The following is a 24292-nucleotide window of genomic DNA, read 5'->3' as shown; positions in this document are numbered from 1 at the left end:
AATATTCAAACTTCAAACTTGACCAGTAAAAGGCGCGCATAGCTGCCATTGGCCAGATTCCTGGATGACAGTCTGAATAGCCAATCATGCTCAAAACAACTCGAAGAGACAGCCAATAATGTGGTAACATTGCAATTACAGGAAAAGATTACATGTTTTAAAAGAAAGAATATGAAAAAAATGTGCACGGCTATTTATTTAGTTGTATTTGTAAGCTGGCTGTTATATTTAATCAATTGGTTAAATGGTGTCTTCATTGCAGTGCATGATAAAAAATAAAAAAACTTACAATAACATATAAATAATAATAATAAATTACACAAATAATATATACCATGTATAACAACATATATTTACCACTGCTCTGCCAAACAGCAGTTTAAAAGAGCAAACATATTATATATTAAACAGAGCAAACATTGCATATGTAGGCTATTCATATACAATTCTGTATACCTACCTACATGAAAAACTAATGGATTGGTATCATGGTAACATTAGAGTTACATTCATGTGACCCATAATGATCCTTTTGCACTTTAACAAAATATTGACCTTTCCTTTAGAAACACTCTTATGCCTAATAATGTCAACTTGCTTTTCACCCTGTGTGGCACAGTTACACAACCTGTTGGTTTAGGGTAAATCCTCTGTCCAACACAACACTTTGGTAACATTGGCATAATTCTATACAAGTTGCAACATATACCCCGGGTTTCACAGGCAAGGTTTAAGCCTGTAGTCCCAGACTAAAATGCACGTTTGAGCTGTTTTACCTGAAAGCAACTTGCACTGACATATCTTAAAATATGTCAGTGCCATTGTTTTGTCTCAAGATGCACACCAGTAATGTTTCTTTTTCTTTTTTCTAAGGCACATTTTTAAAAGCTAATTAAATGCACTAAGGCCTAATCCTGGCTTAATCTAAACTCTGTGAAACCGGGTCTGGGTTAGAAATTAAGGGTTAAGGTTAACCCTAACCCTAACCCTTGTCTACAGACTTTTATTTAACAGCATGGATACTCCAAGGTGTTGACTGCAGTGGTTAGGCCTTTAGCGTTGATACAGGACGAATAACTTCTTACTGTGACAGTCTGTAATGTATTTTAGCAAAGAGTGTTTGTATGGATTGTCCCTAATTAAGCTAGAGCTATTGGTGCATTCAAGTCATGTCATAAAGATCGTATTTACAAGTTGAACGCCACCACAATGATGAGAATATGAGTAGGAAGCTCAGGATTTTCTTTAACCCCGATCTTGAAGAGTTAGGGGTGTGTCAGTGGGAAACATTGTGGGATACCACTATACTTAGGTATTCAGCAGTGACAATGAAGTAAGCTAATGCCTGCACAAAATATGATAGCATTAATATGTAACAGTATAATATGTGATTATAAAGTTTACAGTGGCTTCATTAATTTAAAACATTAAACAAAATTGTAAAACCTCATGAATACAAACTTCCCAGGAGGACTTAAATGCACCATATGTTCCATCGTGAACCCTGTTGGCCTGCTGTCTGACCAGCAAGCTCAATTTAACAATAATTGTGTAGTTTGATTGCTAAATGTTACATTTAAAATGTTCTAGTTTTGTTAACACGTCACATTAAAAGAATTTTTTTTAAAAACACTCATCATCTCAGGTCTCAGTGATATCCTCAAAACATTTTACGAACGTTGATTTGATAATGTTCCTCCTCTGTTATTATGGAACATTGTGCCAATGTTTTACTGAGAACATTATATAATCTGTTATCTCAACAACATCCTCAAAACATCCTTAAAATGTTGCAATTAAAATGTTCTAATTGTGTTAACACATAACATTACAAGAACGTTTTATAAAGAACATTCAACCTCTCATCTCTCAATGATATCCTCAAAACATTTTCCTAATGTGACAGAGAGAATGTTCTTCTTTTGTTATGACAAAACATTGGGACAATGTTATATTGAGATCATTGTACAACTTTAACTTTAACAACATTCCCAAAATATGCTCAAAATGTTGCAAGTAAAATGTTCTAATTGTGTTAACTCGTCACATTAGAAGAACATTTTATAAAGAACAATAAACATCTCATCTCTCAATGATATCCTCAAAACATTCTACAAATGTGACAGAGAGAACGTTCTTCTTTTGTTATGACAAAACATTAAGACAACGTTATTTTGAGATCATTGTACAAACTTTAACTTAAACAACATTCCCCAAATATGCTCAAAATGTTGCAAATAAAATGTTATAATTTTGTTAACTCGTCACATTAAAAGAACGTTTTATAAAGAACAATAAACATCTCATCTCTCAATGGTATCCTCAAAACATTTTCCTAATGTGACAGAGAGAATTGTTCTTCTTTTGGTTTTATGAAACATTGGGACAATGTTATATTGAGATCATTGTACAAACTCTAACTTTAGCAACATTCCCAAAATATGCTCAAAATGTTGCAAGTAGAATGTTCTTCTTTTGTTATCATGAAACATTGGGACAATGTTATATTGAGATCATTGTACAAACTTTAACTTTAACAACATTCCCAAAATATGCTCAAAATGTTGCAGGTAAAATGTTCTAATAGTGTTAACTCGTCACATTAAAATAACGTTTTATAAAGAACATTCAACCTCTCATCTCTCAATGATATCCTCAAAACATTTTCCTAATGTGACAGAGAGAATGTTCCTCTTTTGTTTTTATGAAACATTGGGACAATGTTATATTGAGATCATTGTACAAACTTTAACTTTAACAACATTCCCAAAATATGCTCAAAATGTTGCAGGTAAAATGTTCTAATTGTGTTAACTCGTCACATTAGAAGAACGTTTTATAAAGAACAATAAACATCTCATCTCTCAATGATATCCTCAAAACATTTTCCTAACGTGACAGAGAGAACGTTCTTCTTTTGTTATGACAAAACATTAAGACAACGTTATTTTGAGATCATTGTACAAACTTTAACTTAAACAACATTCCCAAAATATGCTCAAAATGTTGCAAGTAAAATGTTCTAATTGTGTTAACTCGTCACATTAGAAGAACGTTTTATAAAGAACATTCAACATATCATCTCTCAATGATATCCTCAAAATATTCTACAAATGTGACAGAGAGAATGTTCTTCTTTTGTTTTTATGAAACATTGGGACAATGTTATATTGAGATCATTGTACAAACTTTAACTTTAGCAACATTCCCAAAATATGCTCAAAATGTTGCAAGTAAAATGTTCTAATTGTGTTAACTCGTCACATTAGAAGAACGTTTTATAAAGAACAATAAACATCTCATCTCTCAATGATATCCTCAAAACATTCTACAAATGTGACAGAGAACGTTCTTCTTTTGTTATGACAAAACATTAAGACAACGTTATTTTGAGATCATTGTACAAACTTTAACTTAAACAACATTCCCAAAATATGCTCAAAATGTTGCAAATAAAATGTTATAATTTTGTTAACTCGTCACATTAAAAGAACGTTTTATAAAGAACAATAAACATCTCATCTCTCAATGATATCCTCAAAACATTTTCCTAATGTGACAGAGAGAATGTTCCTCTTTTGTTTTTATGAAGCATTGGGACAATGTTATATTGAGATCATTGTACAAACTTTAACTTTAACAACATTCCCAAAATATTCTCAAAATGTTGCAAATAAAATGTTATAATTTTGTTAACTCGTCACATTAAAATAACGTTTTATAAAGAACATTCAACATCTCATCTCTCAATGATATCCTCAAAACGTTTTCCTAACGTGACAGAGAGAACGTTCTTCTTTCGTTATAATGAAACATAGGGACAATGATATTTTGAGATCATAGTACAACTTGTTATTTCAGAAACATTCCCAAAACATCTTTTGAATGTTGCAGTTAATATGTTATATCTTAGTTTTCATATAACGTTATAGGAACATTTTTTAAAATGAGAAAACATCCTTAAAATGTTCGGTAAACATTACATTCAAATGTTTTCTTTAGAACATTAACCAAACTTGTAGGGAATGTTAGCGAAAGTTCTGAGAACGTTCCCTGCTAGCTGGGCAGTTTATATTAAATGCACACATACTTGTTAATTCTCCGGGTTGTTTGAGCAGTGTGGATGGATGGAGGTTTGACCGGGGCAGGGGAGATCAGGCCAGGTGGAGCCCAGGTGTGAGTGAGTTCAGTGAGGGTAAGATGCAGGGTGTGCCAGGGGTCAGCTGGAGCTCTCTCTCACATCACGCTAACACACCAAAACCACAGCATGCATCACAACACACACACACACACACGCAGGCGGAGATGCTTTCACTCACAAACACACTGTTTTATGTCATCCTCCTCCTAGTTTGAACCTTTTCCTTCTCAGGGTTGAATGAAGGCCAAGCTTGTCTATTCTACCTGTTTTTCAAAGGTGTTTTTTGCATCTTTAGAGGCATTGCTAACTTTCCAGAGTAGCTTTATGAATTTTAAGAAAAAAATCTTGACTTTTAAAAAAACAGAAGCTTTGTTCCAAAACCTAGTGAGCTGCCTTCATAGACAGCATTTTAAGGCATCATAATTATGAGATAAAAGACAATTGTGACATAAAAAGTAAATATTTTAGGTAAGTCAAATTATGAGAATTATGAAACTGTATGACTTTATCATAATTTTTACTTTTTATCTCATAATTTCAACGTGTCTTTTTATATACATCTTGACTGTCATAAATATTACTTTCATGTCATAATTACAACTTTTTATTTTTTAATTGTCTTTTATGTCATGAATTTGACTTATCTAATCATTTCCACTGTCATAATTATGTCTTTTTATGCCATAATTATGATTTAGCATTTCTTATTTTCAACTTTTTATATTATAATTGTCTTTTATGTGATGATTATGACTTATCTCATAATTTTGACTGTCATAAATATAACTATGTCATAATTATGATTTGGCATCTCATAATTTCAACCTTTTATCTTATAATAGTATTTTATGTCATGATTATGACATCTCATAATTTCAAATGTCATAAATATAACTTTTTATCTCAAAATTATGATTAAGCATCTCATAATTTCAACTTTTCATCTTATAATTGTCTTTTATGTCTTGATTATGACATCTCATAATTTCAACTTTTTATCTTCTAATTATCTTTTGTCATGATTTTGACCTCATAATTTCAACTGTCATTATTATTATTTTTTATCTCATAATTTCAACTTTTTTATCTTAGAATTGTCTTTTTTGTCATGATTATGGCTTATCTCATAAATTTGACTGTCATAAATGACTTTTTATGCCATAATTATTATTAAGCATCTCATAATTTTGACTGTCATAAATATGACTTTTATGCCATTATTATGATTTGGCATCTCATAATTTTTCCTTTTGATCTTATAACAGTCGTTTATGTCATGATTATGACATCTCATAATTTCAAATGTCATAAATATGACTTTTTATCTCAAAATTATGATTAAGCATCTCATAATTTCAACATTTCATTTTATAATTGTTTTTTATGTCATGATTATTACTTATCTCATAATTTTGACTGTCATAAATATGACTTTGTATGCCATAATAGTGATAATGATTTAGCATTTCATAATTTCAACTTTTCATCTTATAATTGTCTTTTGTCTTGATTATGACATCTCATAATTTCAACTTTTTATCTTCTAATTATCTTTTATGTCATGATTTTTATCTCATAATTTCAACTTTTTATCTTATATTTGTCTTTTTGTCATGATTATTATATATCTCATAATTTTGACTGTTATAAATGACTTTGTATGCCATAATAGTGATAATGATTAAGCATCTCATCATTTCAACTTTTCATCTTATAATTGTCTTTTATGTCTTGATTATGACATCTCATAATTTCAACTTTTTATCTTCTAATTATCTTTTATGTCATGATGTTTATCTCATAATTTCAACTTTTTATCTTCTAATTATCCTTTGTCATGATGTTTATCTCATAATTTAAACTTTTTATCTTATATTTGTCTTTTTGTCATGATTATTATATATCTCATAATTTTGACAGTCATAAATGACTTTTTATGCCATAATTATGACTAAGTATCTCATAATTTTGACTGTCATAAATATGACTTTTATGCCATTATTATGATTTGGCATCCCATAATTTTTACTTTTTATCTTATAATTGTCTTTTGTCATGATTATGACTAATCTCATAATTTCAACCCTCACATTTATCTCATAATTGTTTTAGCATCTCATAATGTCAAAATTTTCTCTTATAAATGTCTTTTATGTCATCATTATGACTTATCTCACAATCTCGACTGTCATAATTATGACTTTTAATCTCATAATTTCAACTTTTTATCTTATAATTATGTATTTTATGTCATGATTATAATAATTTGGATTGCCCAGTAAGCAGTATAGTACTAGTTTCATGTGGAGAATATTTTACCATTATGAATTTTTAACATCTTGGTCAAAACTTAAATTTTTCACACTTCAGATCTATTTTTTAACACTCGAAGCTCATCTTGGACCCTCACTTGACGAGGCAGTCCCATGTTGGGGGCCCCAGACGCTCACATACCTCCCACTTTGAGGTTACTGAGCACTTGTGAAGAGTAGGCCGGCTGTGTTTGTGAAGATTTATCACTTACACAGACTCACTCCCTACATGTTCTTCCTCTCACACTCCCTCTCTTAGACTCCCCTCTCTTCCTCTACCTCTCCTCTCACTTTCCCATTAGACCAACACCCCTCTGTTGCCCTCCCGTCTATTTGCTTTGTCTGCGTAACATTTATCAGTTCATCTCCTCCAGGCCAGGCCTCTCGTATCTGTTACACCACCTGATCTCCCTCTGCGTACACGTCCATCTGTGCTGCTATGACGACTGTCTGTAACCACTGCGACCTGTCACCCTCACACACACAAATCACAACTGTAATGTGACCACCACACGCTACACGCCTAGAAAGACTCATCCATATATACAGACACACACAGACACAACATTTTGAAGCCGTTGCGAACACTGATTTTTGAGGAAGCATTATTATGCGCATTAGCAGGAACAGCTTAAAATTGTTTATATTTGCACTAAAGAAGTAGAATTTATGATACTGTGTTTATCAGATTGTATTGCAGATCAGCAGATAAAGACAATCTTGGCTGTATTTGATTAATACACTATATTTCTATGATACAGCTAAAAGCTACATTGAGAATATCCAAGATGGTCACCAAATATGGCTTGGCTTCAAGCCAAGGGATTTTGATTTGTTTTATGACTTCCCTAAAAAAAAAACTGTATCACAATTCAGACTTTAATGTCATATCTTATCTTATTTCTAAGCAAGTAGGGATGGTTTCAGGGTGGTCAACTAGTCATTCAACAACCAACCAGTCAATTAGTTTGGTTAAAGTGTAGGGTTAAGGCCTTCAAACTTTGTTTAATAATAAAACACACTTTTATCCAGACAATTACTGTCAGGCTCTAAATAGTTTGAAAATAATGTTTTTTGTTCACTGGAAGACAAATGCCCCTTAATAGTCCAGTCATTTTATGAAAAAAAGGTTGAACAAATTGCAACAGAAGCAAACTCAACTGATTTTGTATCCTCAATATGTCCTGAGTAAGGGGAAAAAAAGCCCCGAAGAATCCCATTAGGGGAAAGTTTCGAAAAAGACCCAAATATAGCCTATTCATACGCCTATTCATTCTTTTTCTTACGTGAATAGAGTAAAAATTTTAACCTTTAGATATCACCATGAAAATTACTGAGTTGATTACTTACATCAAGACCAACACAAAATGTATTACAAGTTTTTTAAAATTGTTTGTTAACATGGACAAACGGTGCATAATCTAATTACGTATGTGCTAATTTGCATAAATACCACAACAGATCTAAACATTGGGTCTAGCCAGGTGAAAATGTCTTGTTGAATCTTGTTGACACATAACAGTAAAATACTTAATGTTAAGGTTTGAATGGGACCCATTTAGGCTACCCATGAGCATTAATACATAGAGGCAGGAAGAAGTACTTTAAACCAGCCTTTATTCATTATTATTGCAGAGATGGGGTTTGGGGCTGGGTCTGTGGGACTGTTTCTGGGGATTCACTTTTTATTTTGCCTACCTTTTGTCTTCTGCATTCTCCTTACCATTGTCTCCTGTTCTTCCCTCAGACTCGTCCCCCAGAAACAGTCCCACAGACCCAGCCCCAAACCCAATCTCTTAAAAATGAATAAAGGCTGGTTTCTAAAGTACTTCTTCCTGCCTCTATGTATTAATGCTCATGGGTAGCCTAAATGGGTCCCATTCAAACCTTAACATTAAGTATTTTACTGTTATGTGTCAAGATTCAACAAGACATTTTCACCTGGCGAGACCCAATGTTTAGACCTGGTGTGTTATTTATGCAAATTAGCATACGTAATTAGATTATGCACTGTTTGTCCATGTTAACAAACAATTTCAAAAAACTTGTAATACATTTTTTGTTTGTCTTGATGTAAGTAATCCACTCAGTAATTTTCATGGTGATATCTAAAGGTTAAAATTTTTACTCTATTCACGTAAGAAAAAGAATGAATAGGCGTATGAATAGGCTATATTTGGGTCTTTTTCGAAACTTTCCCCTAATGGGATTCTTCGGGGCTTTTTTTCCCCTTACTCAGGACATATTGAGGATACAAAATCAGTTGAGTTTGCTTCTGTTGCAATTTGTTCATGGTTGACCCCCATTTTGGCTTAAAATGACTGGATTATAAAGTCTGCGTGAACCGGGTGTTGTGACCGACTTTACTTCAGTTTTGAGACATTTTCTGAGAGAAACAGAATATTGAATGAGATAAATAGAGGGTGTGGCTTGTTGTTTCCCACTAGATATTGATTGAATCTAGAAAAGTAGGCGCTCCCTTTTATTTGTGTGGATTGACTTGCACGAATGAATTGTTCACCACTAGGCGAGTAATGTGCGCTAACAGAGTAAATAGGGTTCATTTTGATTTCACGCCGACTTTACGAAACTTTAGTCGTTTCTGAATGAATATTCTGCCATTTGGCTTGTTTTCACAAAATGCTATAAAAAACATCAAACCAATGATAAATTTAACACTTTTTATATTTATATTAAAATAGCATTATTACATTAACAATAATTTCCATCAAAACAAATAACAATTAATTACTCTTTTATACCTTTTATAAATAAGTTACGTAAAAAGCCAGAAGAGAAATGCATCATTTACAAACAGTTATTTTATAGCTTTACAAGATTCCAGAAGCAGTTGAATGCACAGACGAACATTTGGGAACAGCAGGCATAAGATGACAGACCACTCCATACCGCCCCCTACAGGATGGGAGTATTTCACTGTAACCTCATTACGGCTAAACACAATCTTCTTGTTTTCATATAAATATTGAATTAGGAACTATTTGACCGTGCATCTACCAACATGCGAACATTTAGTGCTTTCAGCACTTAGTATTTGATAATCTCCAGTGTACGATATTCCAGTGTTTTTGCACTAATTAAATATTGTGCATTATACTGAGAGATCCTTACAAGAAAGTATTGAGGCGGTACCATGGTATCAGATTGATTACCATATTCAGAAACCATGGTATATATATGGTACTCCAAAGTACTTCAATGAATACCATCATATTACCATGGTACATGTTCAAAAAACTGCTTTGTAAGTGCTTTTACTCCTCGATTTCATATCTAGCCAGCTGATATTTTGCCATTTAATAAACTTGGAGTGTTTAAGTAGCTTGAAAAATGTACAGATTATACGTTTTGAGATGAATTTGTAAAAGTTATTTGTATTTTATACTTTTCTGGAAGTCCTGAGCTTCATTTTCCCAGTTGTTTTGCTCTTTGAGAGTCCAAATTCAAAGTCCTCACATATATTCCAGTTTCAACTTCTTCCATTTGCTATTCCAGTAGTTCCTCCAGTGGATAATTAGTCCACAGTTGTTTTCCAAGCCAACCACCAGTGGGTCTACATCATTCATTGGCAATTGAAGGCTACTTTGACTTTCCACAAGTAGCTAATCACTGATTTGAGCCAGACCCTTGGCCAACCAGTGGTTCAAGTCAATATTGCACCGCATTTGGCAGTTGTTGAGCTGGATGAAGCGTATCTGGCAGACCGTAATTGTGTTTTGTTTTTAAAAACAGTCTCGCTATTTGGCAGGCTGTGTTTGTGTCTGCATGGAATCCCTTTTAAGTCCATGCTCACAGGATATCCTGAGTACGGCCAGCTCCCGTAGTGCGAAGATTGCAGAACTGGTGACCTCCTACGACTGCAATGGCTGATGGGAAATGTAGTTCATGGGAGCTTATTTGGCAAAGATCAAAGACATTTCCAGTTATTATAAAAAGATTTCCAGTGTGTCTCTGCTATATCCTGTGTGTCTCCACCCTGACTCTCAGCTTTGTGGTTGCTCCTGGGCCTTTGGCAGCAATTCAGAGTCTTTGGTCTTCTTCAGGACATGACCCTGTTAGAGGATAGAAATTAATTAGATTGATTAGATTTCACTTTAAAATGTAAAAGTTTGGTGAAAGCTGCAGTGTGTCATTTCTGCAACACTAATGCTTTCAATCTGAATTGCAATCTATTGAGTGTTCTCATCCAACGAGGTCTAAAACACAAAGATATTATTATTTTTGCAATTCTCTCTGGTGACTCTAGTTATGCAGAAATGACACAATTCAGCTGCAAATCATTGCTTATTAGTCGGTTTCAATAACCATACTATAATATTAGCATTACATTATCATCGCTCTCATGGAGGCCTTGCTCATCCTCTTCCGGTGTTTCCGCCTTCGCTTCCGCGGGGGCTGGAGAGGGGGCGGAGTCTGTGGGGCTGAGGGGGTGGTGGGAGGAGTGTTCGGCACTATGGGATAATGAAGAAAACAGAAGACAAATGGAATGCGTTAGCCTCATGGTAGCCATCATATTAGCATCACATTACTTTGTTGACCCTTGACTTTATATGCTACCTCTGACGTTAAAGAAATGGAAAGAATAACAGGAAGCATAAGTTACTAATCAAAACACAATGTGTACACACACACACACAATGACTCGATAGACCAGGGGTCTCCAACACGTCGCTCGCAAGCTGCCAGAAGCCTGATTGGAGGAAGCTCACCAAGGGGCCGTTCACATATCACGTCTTTTGCGCACTCAAGTTCGTTATTTCAAATGTATGTCTAGTTTTTTCCGGGCGCAGCGAGATGAAAAAAAAACACAACTTTTCAGAATGACGCAAGCGCACCGCAGGTCATGTGACAAGAACCAGCCAATCGGCTTCACCCTTTCCTTAACAACATTGAAAGCTCAGTCAACATGAAGGATGGGGGTGCACCCAAACACTACGGGTGTTTTTCTCTTCTCCGTAAATAAATCTTGTAGCAGATCCATTACTAAAACTTCTTTGTCGTCGTGGAGAGCACGGTTCATGGTTGCATAGCAACGACACACGCCACGGGAGCGCAAGCGCTTTTGCAAGAAGGAGAAAGCAGCGCAGCCACGCCTTCCACACGTTTTTAGACGCGATATGTGAACGGCCAAGTCGACTTTTCATCTAATCAGAGTGAGCTAATATAGACAGGTGTTCCACCCCTTCCAAACAAAGTTTCAATAAAGCAAGCAAAGTTAGCAGGAGTCTCACAGAGGCACAGCATGCAGCATAGGTTTCGTCCTGTCTGAAAACATGACGGAAAGCAGAATGCTGAGACACTCTTTTAAAATCTGGCCATCATTTTTAATGTTATCATTTTAATGTTTATGTAAACAAAAAGTGCATATTGATGCTAATTTTGTTTGTTATTTGTTGGTTTTCGACATAAAACTTGGTGAATTGATTTCATTGTGTAGTATTAGTACTTTTTGAACAGGATTCTGTGATAACCGTGATAATTTTGGTCACTATAATCATGGCATTTTCATACCATTTCATTATGATGCACTATAAAATCAACTATAGTTATGTGTTTTTACAGTATAATATGCAAAGTACTATTCTGTTCTTTTCTCTGACATTAAAGGGTGACATATATAGGCCCTCAAAAACTCTTTTAGGTTGTAAGTTGTTAATATGAGAGTTATGAGACATTATTTAAGATATTTAAGTATTGTATAACATGAATAGCTCTCGGCCACTTTCATTTTTTAAAAGTGGCTCTCAAATGAAGAAAGGTTGGAGACCCCTGCGATAGACGATCTAGACACTGACCTGTTTTTTGTGTGCTTGTCTGTTGTTGGCTAACTGCTTGCGTTGTATGTTGGTGAAGGTGATGGTGTCCGTGGTTTTGGTGGCGAAGATGATGTTGTGTTTCTGGCTGCTGCTCCCTTTCCTGCATATTTTGATTATTTGCTTCTGATTGGTGGTGGTGGTGATGTTTTCTAACTTCTGATTGGTCAGAGTGATGACTTAGCACTTCAGATAAGCCGCTGGATTGGCCGATCATCTCAACGTGGCTGTAAGTGCGACTAAAAGTGTCTAATTGGCTCCTGTGTGGCATGATGTGCCCTGATTGGACGGGATTGTGGGTAGCATTGTATTTTGGTTGCTGTGGTGTCGTTTTATCCTGTGGTTGCTGTGGTTCTGGCTGTTGATCCTCTTGCAGATGTCTGTCGTAATGCTGTTGCGTCTTTTTCGCCATGCTGTCGCCTCTGTGTTCAGATTTCACCTCCTCAGTTTGTGTTGCGTCACTCATCATGTGTGGATCTCCTAATGTGGTTTGTCTGGTGGGAACATCTCCTCCGCTCACATAAACTGCTGTGTGTGTGAGTGTATGTTGGTACGGGCTTTGTCGGTAGCCCTGTGTGTGTGTGACGGTGTTTTTGGACTGCCATTGTAGTTCCTGACTCTCTTTATCCTCCAAATGGAGCCTTTGATTATGTTTAAGTTCGTCATGGCGATGAAGTTCCTCTTTTGATTGGGTCTTTGGTAGCGTTACTTTAGGGTGGAGTCTGGGCGGAGGAAGAGGTGTGGTCTGGAGCCGTGGGCTGAGCGCAGAAATGCGTGATTGACAGCTACATGTCACATGGTCCTCCACGGGTATGACAACCTTCTCATAGACTGGTTGTCGGTTGATATACTGGATTTTCGTCATCTAGACAAACAAAAAGAGATATCGAAATAATGCTAACCATTAATTTCTGAACACAAGAACACTGTTACATTTCTAATTAGATTTAACAATTTTTATGTTAGCATGTTGCTAAGCTAACAATGCGAAACACTAATAAATACAGTGTAAATGTGTGGTAAAATAGTCAATTTCTAATTAGACTCCACTATTTTCATGTTAGCATGTTGCTAAGCTAAAAATGTGATACACTAATTACAGTGTTGGGGAGTAGATAACTACAAGTAGCGACGCTACTAACTAACATTTTCAGTAGCTTGTCAGTAGCTCAGTGGCTTTTAAAACAGTGTAGCTTTTTCAGTGGCTAACTACTTTTTACAGCAAGTAGCGGTTTATCGCAACCAAAAGCTACACTTCGTTTTGCACAAAGGATTGAAGCAGCACAACGTCATCTTCTTATTATGTTACAAACTAAAATTGTGCTTTACTGCCATCTATTGTTTCATGGCGAATCTTGTGGCTTTACGGTTATTGAGAAGAGATCGTCTGATGATTATGTAAAGGAAGTACAGGAGTGGGTTGATATCTCAGATGAATCGACTAGTAAACGTTTGTATGTAAAGGTTAGTAAAAGTTTGCAAGTAATTTATGCAAACTGTAGATTAAAACCCTATTTGCGTCAAAGACTTTTATTGCACTCTATATCAAATGTCTATTTCTGATTTTATGATGACCCGCCATAGTTTAATCCGTCCCAGCACAGCTTTAGCAAAGCATCTGTCATTGATCTGTCAATCTGTCATCGGTCCGCGCTTATGACATGGCATAAAAACATAAATTTGGGGTAAATAGTATATATTTTAATTTTTTTATTAAACTTATATATTTTCATGTTAACAAGCTAAAAATATAATACACTAATGAGCATAAAAATACACAGTACGCATAAATATTGGGTAAAATAGTGTATTTGTAATTAGATTTAACCATTTTTATGTTAGCATGTTGCTACACTAACAGAGTGACACACGAATAAGTATACAAATGTAGTACACACAAATACTGGGTAAGATACTACATTTGTAACTAGTTTTTTTTATTGACATTTTAAGGTATTGAATGAAATATTAGTACATTTTTCGTTTTAGAGTCCCCCCGTGGTGAAAATCAAGCTTTTAATGTTGTTTGTATGTCTATAGCTAAGTTTCCATCCACTTGTCAATCGAATTATCTGAAGTTCGGTAAAAAAACTCATGCGAATAAAGCTGGTGAAAGTGTCCATCCAACGGCTTTAAAGCGAATAAAAACCTGTGCGTAATGATGTCACATGGTGTTTTGCGATTAAATTGGTATATCGAATTGATTTGAGACATTTTAAGGTGTTTCCATTCATTTTCGCACTGATTCGACACATTTGCGAACAAAGTTTTGCTAGACAAAATGGATTTATTTGCAATAACGTTTCCATCAGCGTTTATCGCATAAGCCGTATGCCGATCAAGATCAAATCCGATGAGACCGAACGTATTTCATTTGAGTCGATATTCATGAAATTCAATCGAATTTTACTGTTTCCATAAGGCATTTTTCATTCGATATCACTTAATTCGGATAAAAACGTGTTGATTATGTGGTGTTTTTAATGTGCTTTAAGACAAACCATGTTCAAATTCATCAGTCAACACCATTGCTGAGTATTTTCTCTATAAAACTGCAGTGAACTGTTTGAAATCGCAGGTGTTTTTGACGTCACAAACTATCTTGTAACCAATCAGGTCAACGTGTGATCGTCAGTGAGTGGATCTCTGAGCTGGTGTGAGTGAGTGGAGGCGGGGCTAATTTGCATATTCATAGAACCGCTGTTGTTTGCTGTTGTTCAGAAAGGGCTAAAAAGTCATTACAGCTGTAAATGTTGTAAACTTGCATAGGAATACCTGTAAATGTCGTGTTTCAATGATGACTGGCATGCATTGTACAGTGCGTGTGTTACAGCAGCCTGAACAGCGCTGCACTTCCACACACGGAGGCCATAACAGGAAGTTGGCGTTCCGTCGGTCCAGCATCGCACGGGTCACTTCCATAACTTCTGTTCTCACCTTGCACATGGCCTGCTGTGCCACCTGAACACCTGTGAGAGGGATAGAAAAGACACTGGGTGATTTAACGTTTATACTCTCTATCATTCCCACATTGCAGAAGCCAACCTGGATGGAAGTTAGACAAACCAGACTAACAAGACTACAGACACACACTATAATTCACCCTCTCAGCTCTGTCAGAGTGTGTTTGTGTGTACAGACTCAAGGCGCACTTGACTGAAAGTGAGCACTCAGAGAGAGAGAAATAGATCGAGTACATGTGCGAAAGAAGCGTGGGTGGTAAAATTGAGCTTTGAAACTTGTGTGTGTGTGTTTGAGGGTGACCTAAGGACATGTGGCGAGACAGGACGAGACAGAATCAATCATAGAGACGCAACAGCAGACTCCAGGCTCATATACGCACATCTCACACACTCGCACAAACACACAACAAAGCCACAACACCATTGTGGAATGGAGATGCCACAGTGTCTGAAAATAATCGCCACAGACTGGAAATACATTGAAATTCTGCAAGAGGACAAAGATGAAGAGACGGGAGTGTGGAAAAGAGACAAAGAGAGGAAGGGAGGGAATGCTAGAAGACTTACTAAGGCTTCTGGGAAGACGTTTGTGTGTTCCGTTAGAGTGCATCTCACTCTCGGGTATCTCATCGTCTTCCTCTGAAAATGAAAGATTGATTAAAAAACATCGTTCAGCAATTTAGTTAGTTGACTTTAGTTATCTTATAGTTATCTTATAGTTATTGTTCTTGATTTGATCAGGCCTTACGTCTGGTCTAGGAATGTACAGATCTAGATATTTTCCAAATATTACTTGTATATGGTTTATTTTCTCATTTTTCTTCTCATTTTCTTGTATTTTTGAATTTCAGTATTTTTGTTTTTTAAAGAAAAATGTTGTTTTTTTGTTTGTTTTTTATCAGGATGAAGGACTAAGGACATATATTTTCACCTGTTGGAGAGATACTTTAGTTACGTAGTGTAAAAATACACCCACTCAGACAGTAGTGAAGTGACCAATCACAGTCCGCTTTTTTCATATTACACTATATATATGCTGTTTGTTGCAATGTGAACCTGTACATATGACTGCAAATCTGCATTTCAGCTGCGCAACTGTGCTTTGTCTCTGCGTTTGTTTGTGTCTCTCTGTATGTTTCATACTGGAGTTGCCCTTTGAATCTTTTTGATTCCACTGTCCTAACATCTTGGCGTAAATCTGACCAAGTCCTGTCAATCTACTGTAGTGAGTGTAATGAGTGACTGGTGTTATAGTCCTCGTAGTAAGGGTCAGAACATTGTTAAAGCTGGCTATAATGCACACACACATACAGAAACAGAGGATTCTGGTATAGGGAACAATAGTGTAGCCTTGTGTTTGTGTCCCTTCTGTAAACTTAGAGCTGGACTGGGCTCAAGGTCACTGCTATTGTGCCTGTGAGGGGCTATACACGGCCCATTCATGTAAATATTACCATTATCCACATGCATACACACACACACACACACACACACACACACACACTGCATTCCAGACCCCTCACTCTTTCCTGCCTCACCTTCCCACTTCAGCACACCCCAGAAAAAACACACATTCCACAAATGACGAGACGTTTACTTGTTTGAAGTAGTTCTGATATGGGTTTTCAATGACTGATGATTATATGTAGAGAGTAAGGCAGCCAATGCACGATAAAAAGCCAATATATAATAGAATAAATAACTATGCAACCAAATTTCATGAGTGTCATTTGCAATGAGTATAGAGTAAATGCCAAAATTTTCAAAAGTAAATGCCAAATTTATTGGGGAAAAAATACTATATAAAAAAATACATTTAAAAAAAATGTGTATATATTTTTAATATATTTTTTGCTTTTCAAATATTTAATGGTGATTCTGGAAACATTTTGGTCAGATATTGTATTATCTCATATATATATATATATATATATATATATATATATATATATATATATATATATATATAATGTGAATATGGCAATATCCAAAATCCTTGTCCTTGTGGGGGAAACGGCTTTTAAATCATACACAATGTTTTTTGAAAATGTAAAAATGCAAAATGTTAGATAAGGGGACAGAATATACAGTTTGTACAGTATAAAAATCATTGTCCCCATAAAACATAAAAGCCCTATGCGTGTGTGTGTGTGTGTGTGTGTGTGTGTGTGTGTGTGTGTTGTATGGGATCTGTTAAAGGTATGGGATCAGCTTTACCTACGGATTCTACGTCTAGAAGTCTCTTCAGATCATCTACGGATGAGATCGGGCTGTTCATCACTAAATCCACCAGAGATGGAGGAAGAGGGTCACCCTTATGAAGAGAGAGAGAGAGATGGTCAAACAGGTTTCTGAACAGACACTCACCTGTCTGGGTATTCAGTGCAATAACAGACACCTGGCTGAGCAGAGACATACGGCACGTGCTGCAGAGTTACAGAGAGCATGTGTGGAGAGTCGCTGCATTACTCATAATCAGGTCAGTGTGTGTGTGATGTGGTCAGTGTCATGTGGCCGACACACAATGGGAAAATAAATACATAAATAAAACATATTGCCATAACCAACCATACATTTTTCACCTCCACACAGAGTTCCTTATATACATATATATAATAATTTACAGTTAAATACAGTGTACTGCAGTTCAGACCATTTACAAACAACAATTATGCTATTATTAATAAACTCATTAAAGGGAATGTCATTAAAAACAAAGTTTGATATACTTTATATATAGACAAGTGATAGATATGTTTTACAGGCTGATTAATCGGCTGATATATTGTCTGTTTGGCAATCATCTGCAATAGTAGTTCCCCTTTGGGTTTCAGTTCCAAAATATAAAATTGTGTCACGTATCGGCATAAAATCATTGGCCACCCTGTACTCTAGATCAGTGTTGCTAAGTCCGTGGTTTTCCCGCAGAATTGGGCTACTTTTACACTGTTGCCTCGGGTTGTTTTTTTAGTCGAAGGGTTGAAGCTCTTGGAACTATATTTTTACTGCCAGAATGCAATTGTTTATCCCCCGGAACGCGCTTCGGCTATTTTTGGCAGTGATTGGGCAGGTTTTGAATTGCAATTGGGCTGGTTTTGTAACACAAAACTGGCAACCCTGCTGTAAATATTGGCAGCAGCCACTGAAAAACCCTTATACCATGACATCATATACATCGCTATTCTAAAGTAGTTAAACTCACAGCTTCGTCGTTAATAGAGAGAGAGCATCTCTCTCTTTCTCTCTCTCTCCCTCTTTCGATAATATCTCTTTCTCTCATCTCTCTCTCTCTCTCTTTCAAATAAATGCTATAATTCATTCATTCAAATAAACGTAATCTTACGCACTGCTATTTTATTTTACAGAAATTGCTTTTTAAGGACTACAACAAACGGCTGGTAGGGACTACACGACATTCCTCCAGGGTTAGTGACATCACAAAACCATAAAATTTACATAAACCCCGCCCCCTGAACACGATTTATAGATTATCATGACAGAATATGCTAATCAATGACTAGAAGATAACGACACATAAGCAACATAAATTCATCAACTATCCATTCAGAAATGTTGTCTACATGTTGTCACTTCTTCTTGAGTCTCTCCATCTTTCTGACTCCGGTCTGAACATAGAAGGCTAAACTTCAAATTTGAGGTAATCCAAGCTGCTGAATATATTAACATATAACAGCCCACGTTAATTATGTAAATGTGACAATGCAGTCTTACAACAATTCGTAACTATTTTGATATTCCAAGAGGTAGGTTAATAAATCGAACTTCAAACTTTGTACGAAATTGCACACTTGCAAAACAGCAAAATGTTCTTGTGCAATCAGGTTGGAAAGTGAATGCTTGTATCTATGCCAGATAGATGTTTAAATGTGTGCGAAATGTATAAGAAATCTATTCATAACTCATAACTTATGTGATGCATTCTCAATGTGGCCACAAGGGGCACTATTACTAGACCTTCTGTAGCCCCGCCCCCTTTCTGTCTTCCGGTTTTTATTTCCAAAGCATGAAGGGAGGATCCGACAGATTTTTGAATGAACCGCTCATTTTAAAATCTTCCCGGTCTACTGACATTTGTTCCACTTCAAACGTTACAATGCTCATGATAACTTTCGTTAACTCTACAATAAGTAAATCCACTTCACTAGCTAATTGGAGCTACCGCAAAAACTGAAGTTCAAACACAATATTCTAAAGATGGGTTCTATAGGGTCATAAATACAGTCAGTTATGTTTTTCAAGTCAAATACAGTAATGGCGGAGTGACAGTTTGAAGAGAATATCACTGAGCAAACAATCATAACAATAGGATTTACATATATATAACCCCTCAGGTCCTACTTGCCCTACTCTGTGCGGTCCTTGAACCCGGTTCTCCAGCGAGGGAGGCGGGCGCTCTTAACAAGGAGGCTAAAGACTTCAGTCTCTAATGACAGTCTACTATTACTAGCTGGCCTCCATTACGTATAGAAGCCTTAAAGGTATAGTACCAATAAACTTATTAATTTAAGAATTGGGGGAATTCTGGTGCAAAAAGGCCCGCTAAAGGCCCGTTCACACCAAGAACAAAGACTAAAAAGTTAACTGTAACAATAACTAGTGTCCAAATGCACAATAACGTTCAATTTATTATAAACATACTGCAGTTTTATTGTCCTGCCACTTTAAATGCTCAAGCTCTTTAGAGTCAGGTGGATTCTGATTGGCTGTCAATATTTGTATCATTCATCAGCTGAAAAAAATGTTATTCTTAAAGTGATTACAACGATATCGTTCCTCTCTGTCACTATCGTTATAATTGTGGTGTGAACTCTGCGACGTCAGAGTGAAACACACATAAACTAAAGCAGTACATCACCCACTGTCAAGTGCATGTGTGTGTAGCGCTGTAACGTTTACTGATCCCATTAGGATGACATCACTCCCATTTGCCACATGCCATAATGAATCATGGGATGCAGGAATGCCAATAGTTCATCCAGGGGAAAATTGAGGAGGAATGGGGTATAATTATCGACCTGGATTGCTACACACACACACACACACACACACACACACACACACACACACACACACACACGAAACTTTATAGGCCGGCCACATGGCAGTCAGCCATTACTGAGTTCAGACATAAAGAAATACTGTAACCAAGGAGTGACACCCACACCTGCACATACACATAGGTCGAATAAACAAATGTATTGAAATAAGGATAAAAAAGCGGGATTTGATTTTTAAAAAAAGTCTGAGCAAGCTTCAATAATCATGCTTACATAGAGAGAGAGAGAGATGAAGTATTATATGAAAGGATAAGCACAAGCACAATAAGGTCGATCCATCTTCCATTTTCCAAAACTGACTCATTAATTCAATGCACATCTGAGCACGCTCTTCTCAGGTGTTCGGCTTTCATTCGCTCGAATCCTGAGTCATGTCTGCAAAAGCAATTTCGATTTTTTTTTTAATCCCACGGGCTGTGACATGCGCCTAATGAGAGCAACCCAAAGCCCAATCATCTTATGCGATTCTATCCACACGTCTGTACCGTGCCGCCTAGATTATTCCTCTCTTATATAACTTAAACACAAGACTTATGATGCATCAGCTGGAGGACCAAAATCCCATCAGCTGTGACCTTATAAACTCCGAATCGAGGGCTCTGTTTTAGAGGGCAGGCCTGACATAAGGTTTGTGGGTTTTTTTGTAAGTTTGGTGATGATGCAATGGTGATATTCAAGAGACGGATTACAGAAACATCACAATGGGGATTTAGGTCTTATAGCGTGTGTGTGTGTGTGGATGGCAATTGATGTGCATGTCATAAAGACCTTTTTATAAAGGTCAGGACACATATGTGAGAATATCTGCAACCCAAATCAAGATAAAAACACTAAAGCGTTTTTAGCCAGTTTTTTTCAGTTGAGACGCTATATGTGTTATGATACGGAATATCCGCAGAACTGTTACTAGTATCTGATTTTGCAAATAGTTTGTTTCTGAATATAAAAAATGTTCACAAAATTTAACATACTTGCTCTATCACAAGTTTTGGTTGAAGAGATGTGCTTGTTGTTGTCATTTGTTGTCATTGTACAAGCTGGATGTGGCAATTGGTCAGTGTTGTATTTGTCCCGCCCCTCCTCCACTGTGATTGGACGGATGAGTAAAAAGTGACGAGCGCTGTTTTACCCAAAGTTGAACATTCTTCAACTCTCAGCGACTGGTAAAAAAACAATTTAAAAAAATGTGGCGCTTCCATTGAAAACAATTGGAAAAATACGCTAGACTTGGGAAAAAAAGGCGTTATGGTGGACACACGGCCTTAGGCTCTGAGCGTTTATTTCACGCTGAACACTAAGTGCTCAGTGTTTTTACTGGTTGACGAGAGTTGAAGAATGTTCAACTTTGGGTAAAACAGCACTCATTACTGTCACTTTTTACTCAGCCGTCCAATCACAGTGCAGGAGGGGCGGGACAAATACTAACCAACCATTACATTCTGCTTGTACAACGATAACAACAAGCACATCTCTTCATCCAAAACGAGTGCCAGAGCAAGTAAGTTGCATTGTGTCGACATTTTTACATTCAGAAGCAAACTATTTGCGACATCAGATAACAGTTCGGTGGATATTCCATATCGTAGTAGCCTACATATAGCGTCTCAACTGAAATGCAACTGAACTCAACCTTCTCAAATGCCCACAGCAAGACCGTTTTCAGCAGAGCACTGGCTAGCTTTGATGGACACATGGCCTTATACAGTAGGAGGCGCTATGACATCTTCTGAAAGAGTACAGAATCTTTGGATAAAAACACAGGCGAAAAAGAGGCAGAAACAAACAAGCGATAGAAGCATAGCTTTTGCACATGTAAAATAACGTGATTAAACAGCATATAAAACAAAACTGCCTAATATTACTGAATGTTGACCCAGGAAGATGTAGGACTGTGAAGCTTTGAGAGCTTTTGAAGAAGTCTTTGACAAAACACGATTTTCTCAGCTTTTTGTTCAAAATGTTTCTTTTTTTTTTTTTTTTACTTACCCACATTCAAGCGTTGATAAAAAACAAAAAACAATAATGTATGCATAAAGCTAGAATAAAAGCATAAAGCTTGTTCCAGTCAGGATATTCTCGATATTACAGCTCAAAATTGGGAAGATCGCGATTCAGATCAAGGATCGAGATTGTTTGTTAGAAGATCGTGATATGAAATTTTGGGAAGATCGCCCACCTCTAATTTGAATACAAAAAATGTGCACTATCCATTGATTGGGCAGCCAAATATCAACTGATATTGTTTTATTTTGTATTGTTACCAGGATTCTTCCACCAATGAATGTCTATGAGACTTGGACTAGCCTACTGAATAAGCATTTATTTTATTTTTTTAATTCAGACTGACTCACTAACGAGTAATTTATAGAGATTTGCGAATCGGTCTGATTGTTAAAAAATAATCTTCGTTAAAACCTTAATCAGACTCCACTATGACTTCTGATTAAAGTTGTCGAATATTTTCTATTTTGACTTTTAGTCTGGAAAATACAAATTTCAAGTTCCACTCATAAAAATAAAGTTTCTTTATTGGCATTTATGGTTCCATCAATAACTTTTAACATCCATGGAATGTTCACATAAGAACGGATCATTGAATGGTTCTTTGAGGAACCAAAAACCCCATTATTCTATGGCATCACTGAAAGAAAAATTAACGTTATGACCTTTATTTTAAATAGTGTACCGAGGACCTTCTATAGGAACTCACAGCACTATTTTAATACGGCTAAAGGCGTACTGTCATGTTAAATGGACAACATAATTGGGGTTTAAGCCGTGACAGTGATGCTCTTGGAGTGATGGTTTTGGCAGTGGAGCATCTGGGAATCCATCCAATGCACATTAATGCTGGCAACACGAACTGTGGATTTGTATGAGTTTAGAATTGCAGACATAAACAAATACAGATAGATTAAGCATCAAATCTAGTAGAGTTTCTCTGTTATCGGGGACCTGAAGGGTGGGGGCCCTCCACTTTGGGGCCAAAATACGCAGTCAGGCGTGCTTATGAGGGCATTTGTTACAGTTTGCTTAAATTTCATCCTCGAAATCAAGACAGTTAAAATTGATCTTTGAATGCAGCTATTGTTAAATGAGACATATAAATTAAACTCCAGCAGAGACAGAGAAACCGAGCGTGACGTCAATCAGGTGAAGCTTACCTGCGCGCGACCAGACCGCAGGCACGCCGCGAGCGCCGCGAGCACCAGCAGCAGAAGCCGCGAGCTCATCATGCGCGCACATCCAACTGTCTCTCTCTCTCTGTGTCAAACACACACACACACACACACAGTCGCTCTCAGCTGCAGCAAAGTTTATTCCAGAGGGGTTGAGTCACTTTGAACACCGCGCCAGCTGATCCCTTTTGACATTTAACGCCGTATCCGAAATCTCCAGTGTGGAAATAAAGTGTTCAAGTCAAAAATCGCATATTAATGATATACTTGAGAAAAAAAACCTCCACTTCAGTTTAAAATATCAGCTTTAAATATCCAAGCAAAATATGTCCAGTGTGCTGACTCCAGAAAATACCCATGCGTAACTATTCCAGCGCTGCAAGTGTGCAACTTTCCCTAGTAAGTAAGCAGCGGTTGTGCGCGTGCTATAGCGTGTTTCTCAGGTGCTTTAATGCCGCGCTGTGCACTTCGCTCTGGCTTCAGCCTTAAACAACAAACCCCGCCCCCCTGCGCTCTGATTGGCTCTCTGCCCGCTCGAGGCTGGACTGATGCTTCCATATAAGGCAAGTGATTAGGAACGATTCTGCATGTATGAGGGTGGCTCTTCATACATGACCTGACATTCTCAAACTGTGACTTTTATTTGAAGAAAAGGCAACAGTTTTCCCACAGCCACCTGTTCTGTCTTGTTTCACTAGAGGTTATAGCAAATAGTTGTGAACTGGGGAGTCACACTGCGTTGGACAATCCAGACTGATGATGGTGGTAACATATAGGCTAAATGC

The 24292-nt window shown here is 36.7% G+C and overlaps 1 protein-coding gene across 2 annotated transcripts; it reads right to left on the bottom strand.

Annotated features, from left to right (window-relative positions):
- Positions 1-9120: 9120 nt before the first annotated feature.
- On the bottom strand, positions 9121-23970 carry pdgfba (platelet-derived growth factor beta polypeptide a; the record flags this gene model as incomplete). 2 transcript variants are annotated; one of them, XM_084116750.1, is made up of 7 exons in its annotated part: positions 23493-23970; positions 17468-17564; positions 15818-15889; positions 15063-15256; positions 12270-13152; positions 10802-10925; positions 9121-10526 (listed from the first exon to the last, which is right to left on the bottom strand). In XM_084116750.1, exons 1-7 carry the CDS (start codon positions 23562-23564, stop codon positions 10514-10516), a joined length of 1455 nt encoding a protein of 484 aa, XP_083972876.1. In that variant the 5' UTR covers positions 23565-23970. The 2 variants fall into 2 exon arrangements, with proteins under 2 accessions (XP_083972876.1, XP_083972877.1); XM_084116751.1 differs by lacking the exon at positions 9121-10526 and having other exon boundaries at positions 10798-10925.
- Between the last annotated feature and the right edge of the window lie 322 nt (positions 23971-24292).

The sequence above is a fragment of the Abramis brama genome, assembly GCF_963993115.1.
Source record: "Abramis brama genome assembly, chromosome: 6".
NCBI classification, from domain to species: domain Eukaryota; kingdom Metazoa; phylum Chordata; class Actinopteri; order Cypriniformes; family Leuciscidae; genus Abramis; species Abramis brama.
This window is presented reverse-complemented; position numbering and strand designations above follow the sequence as displayed.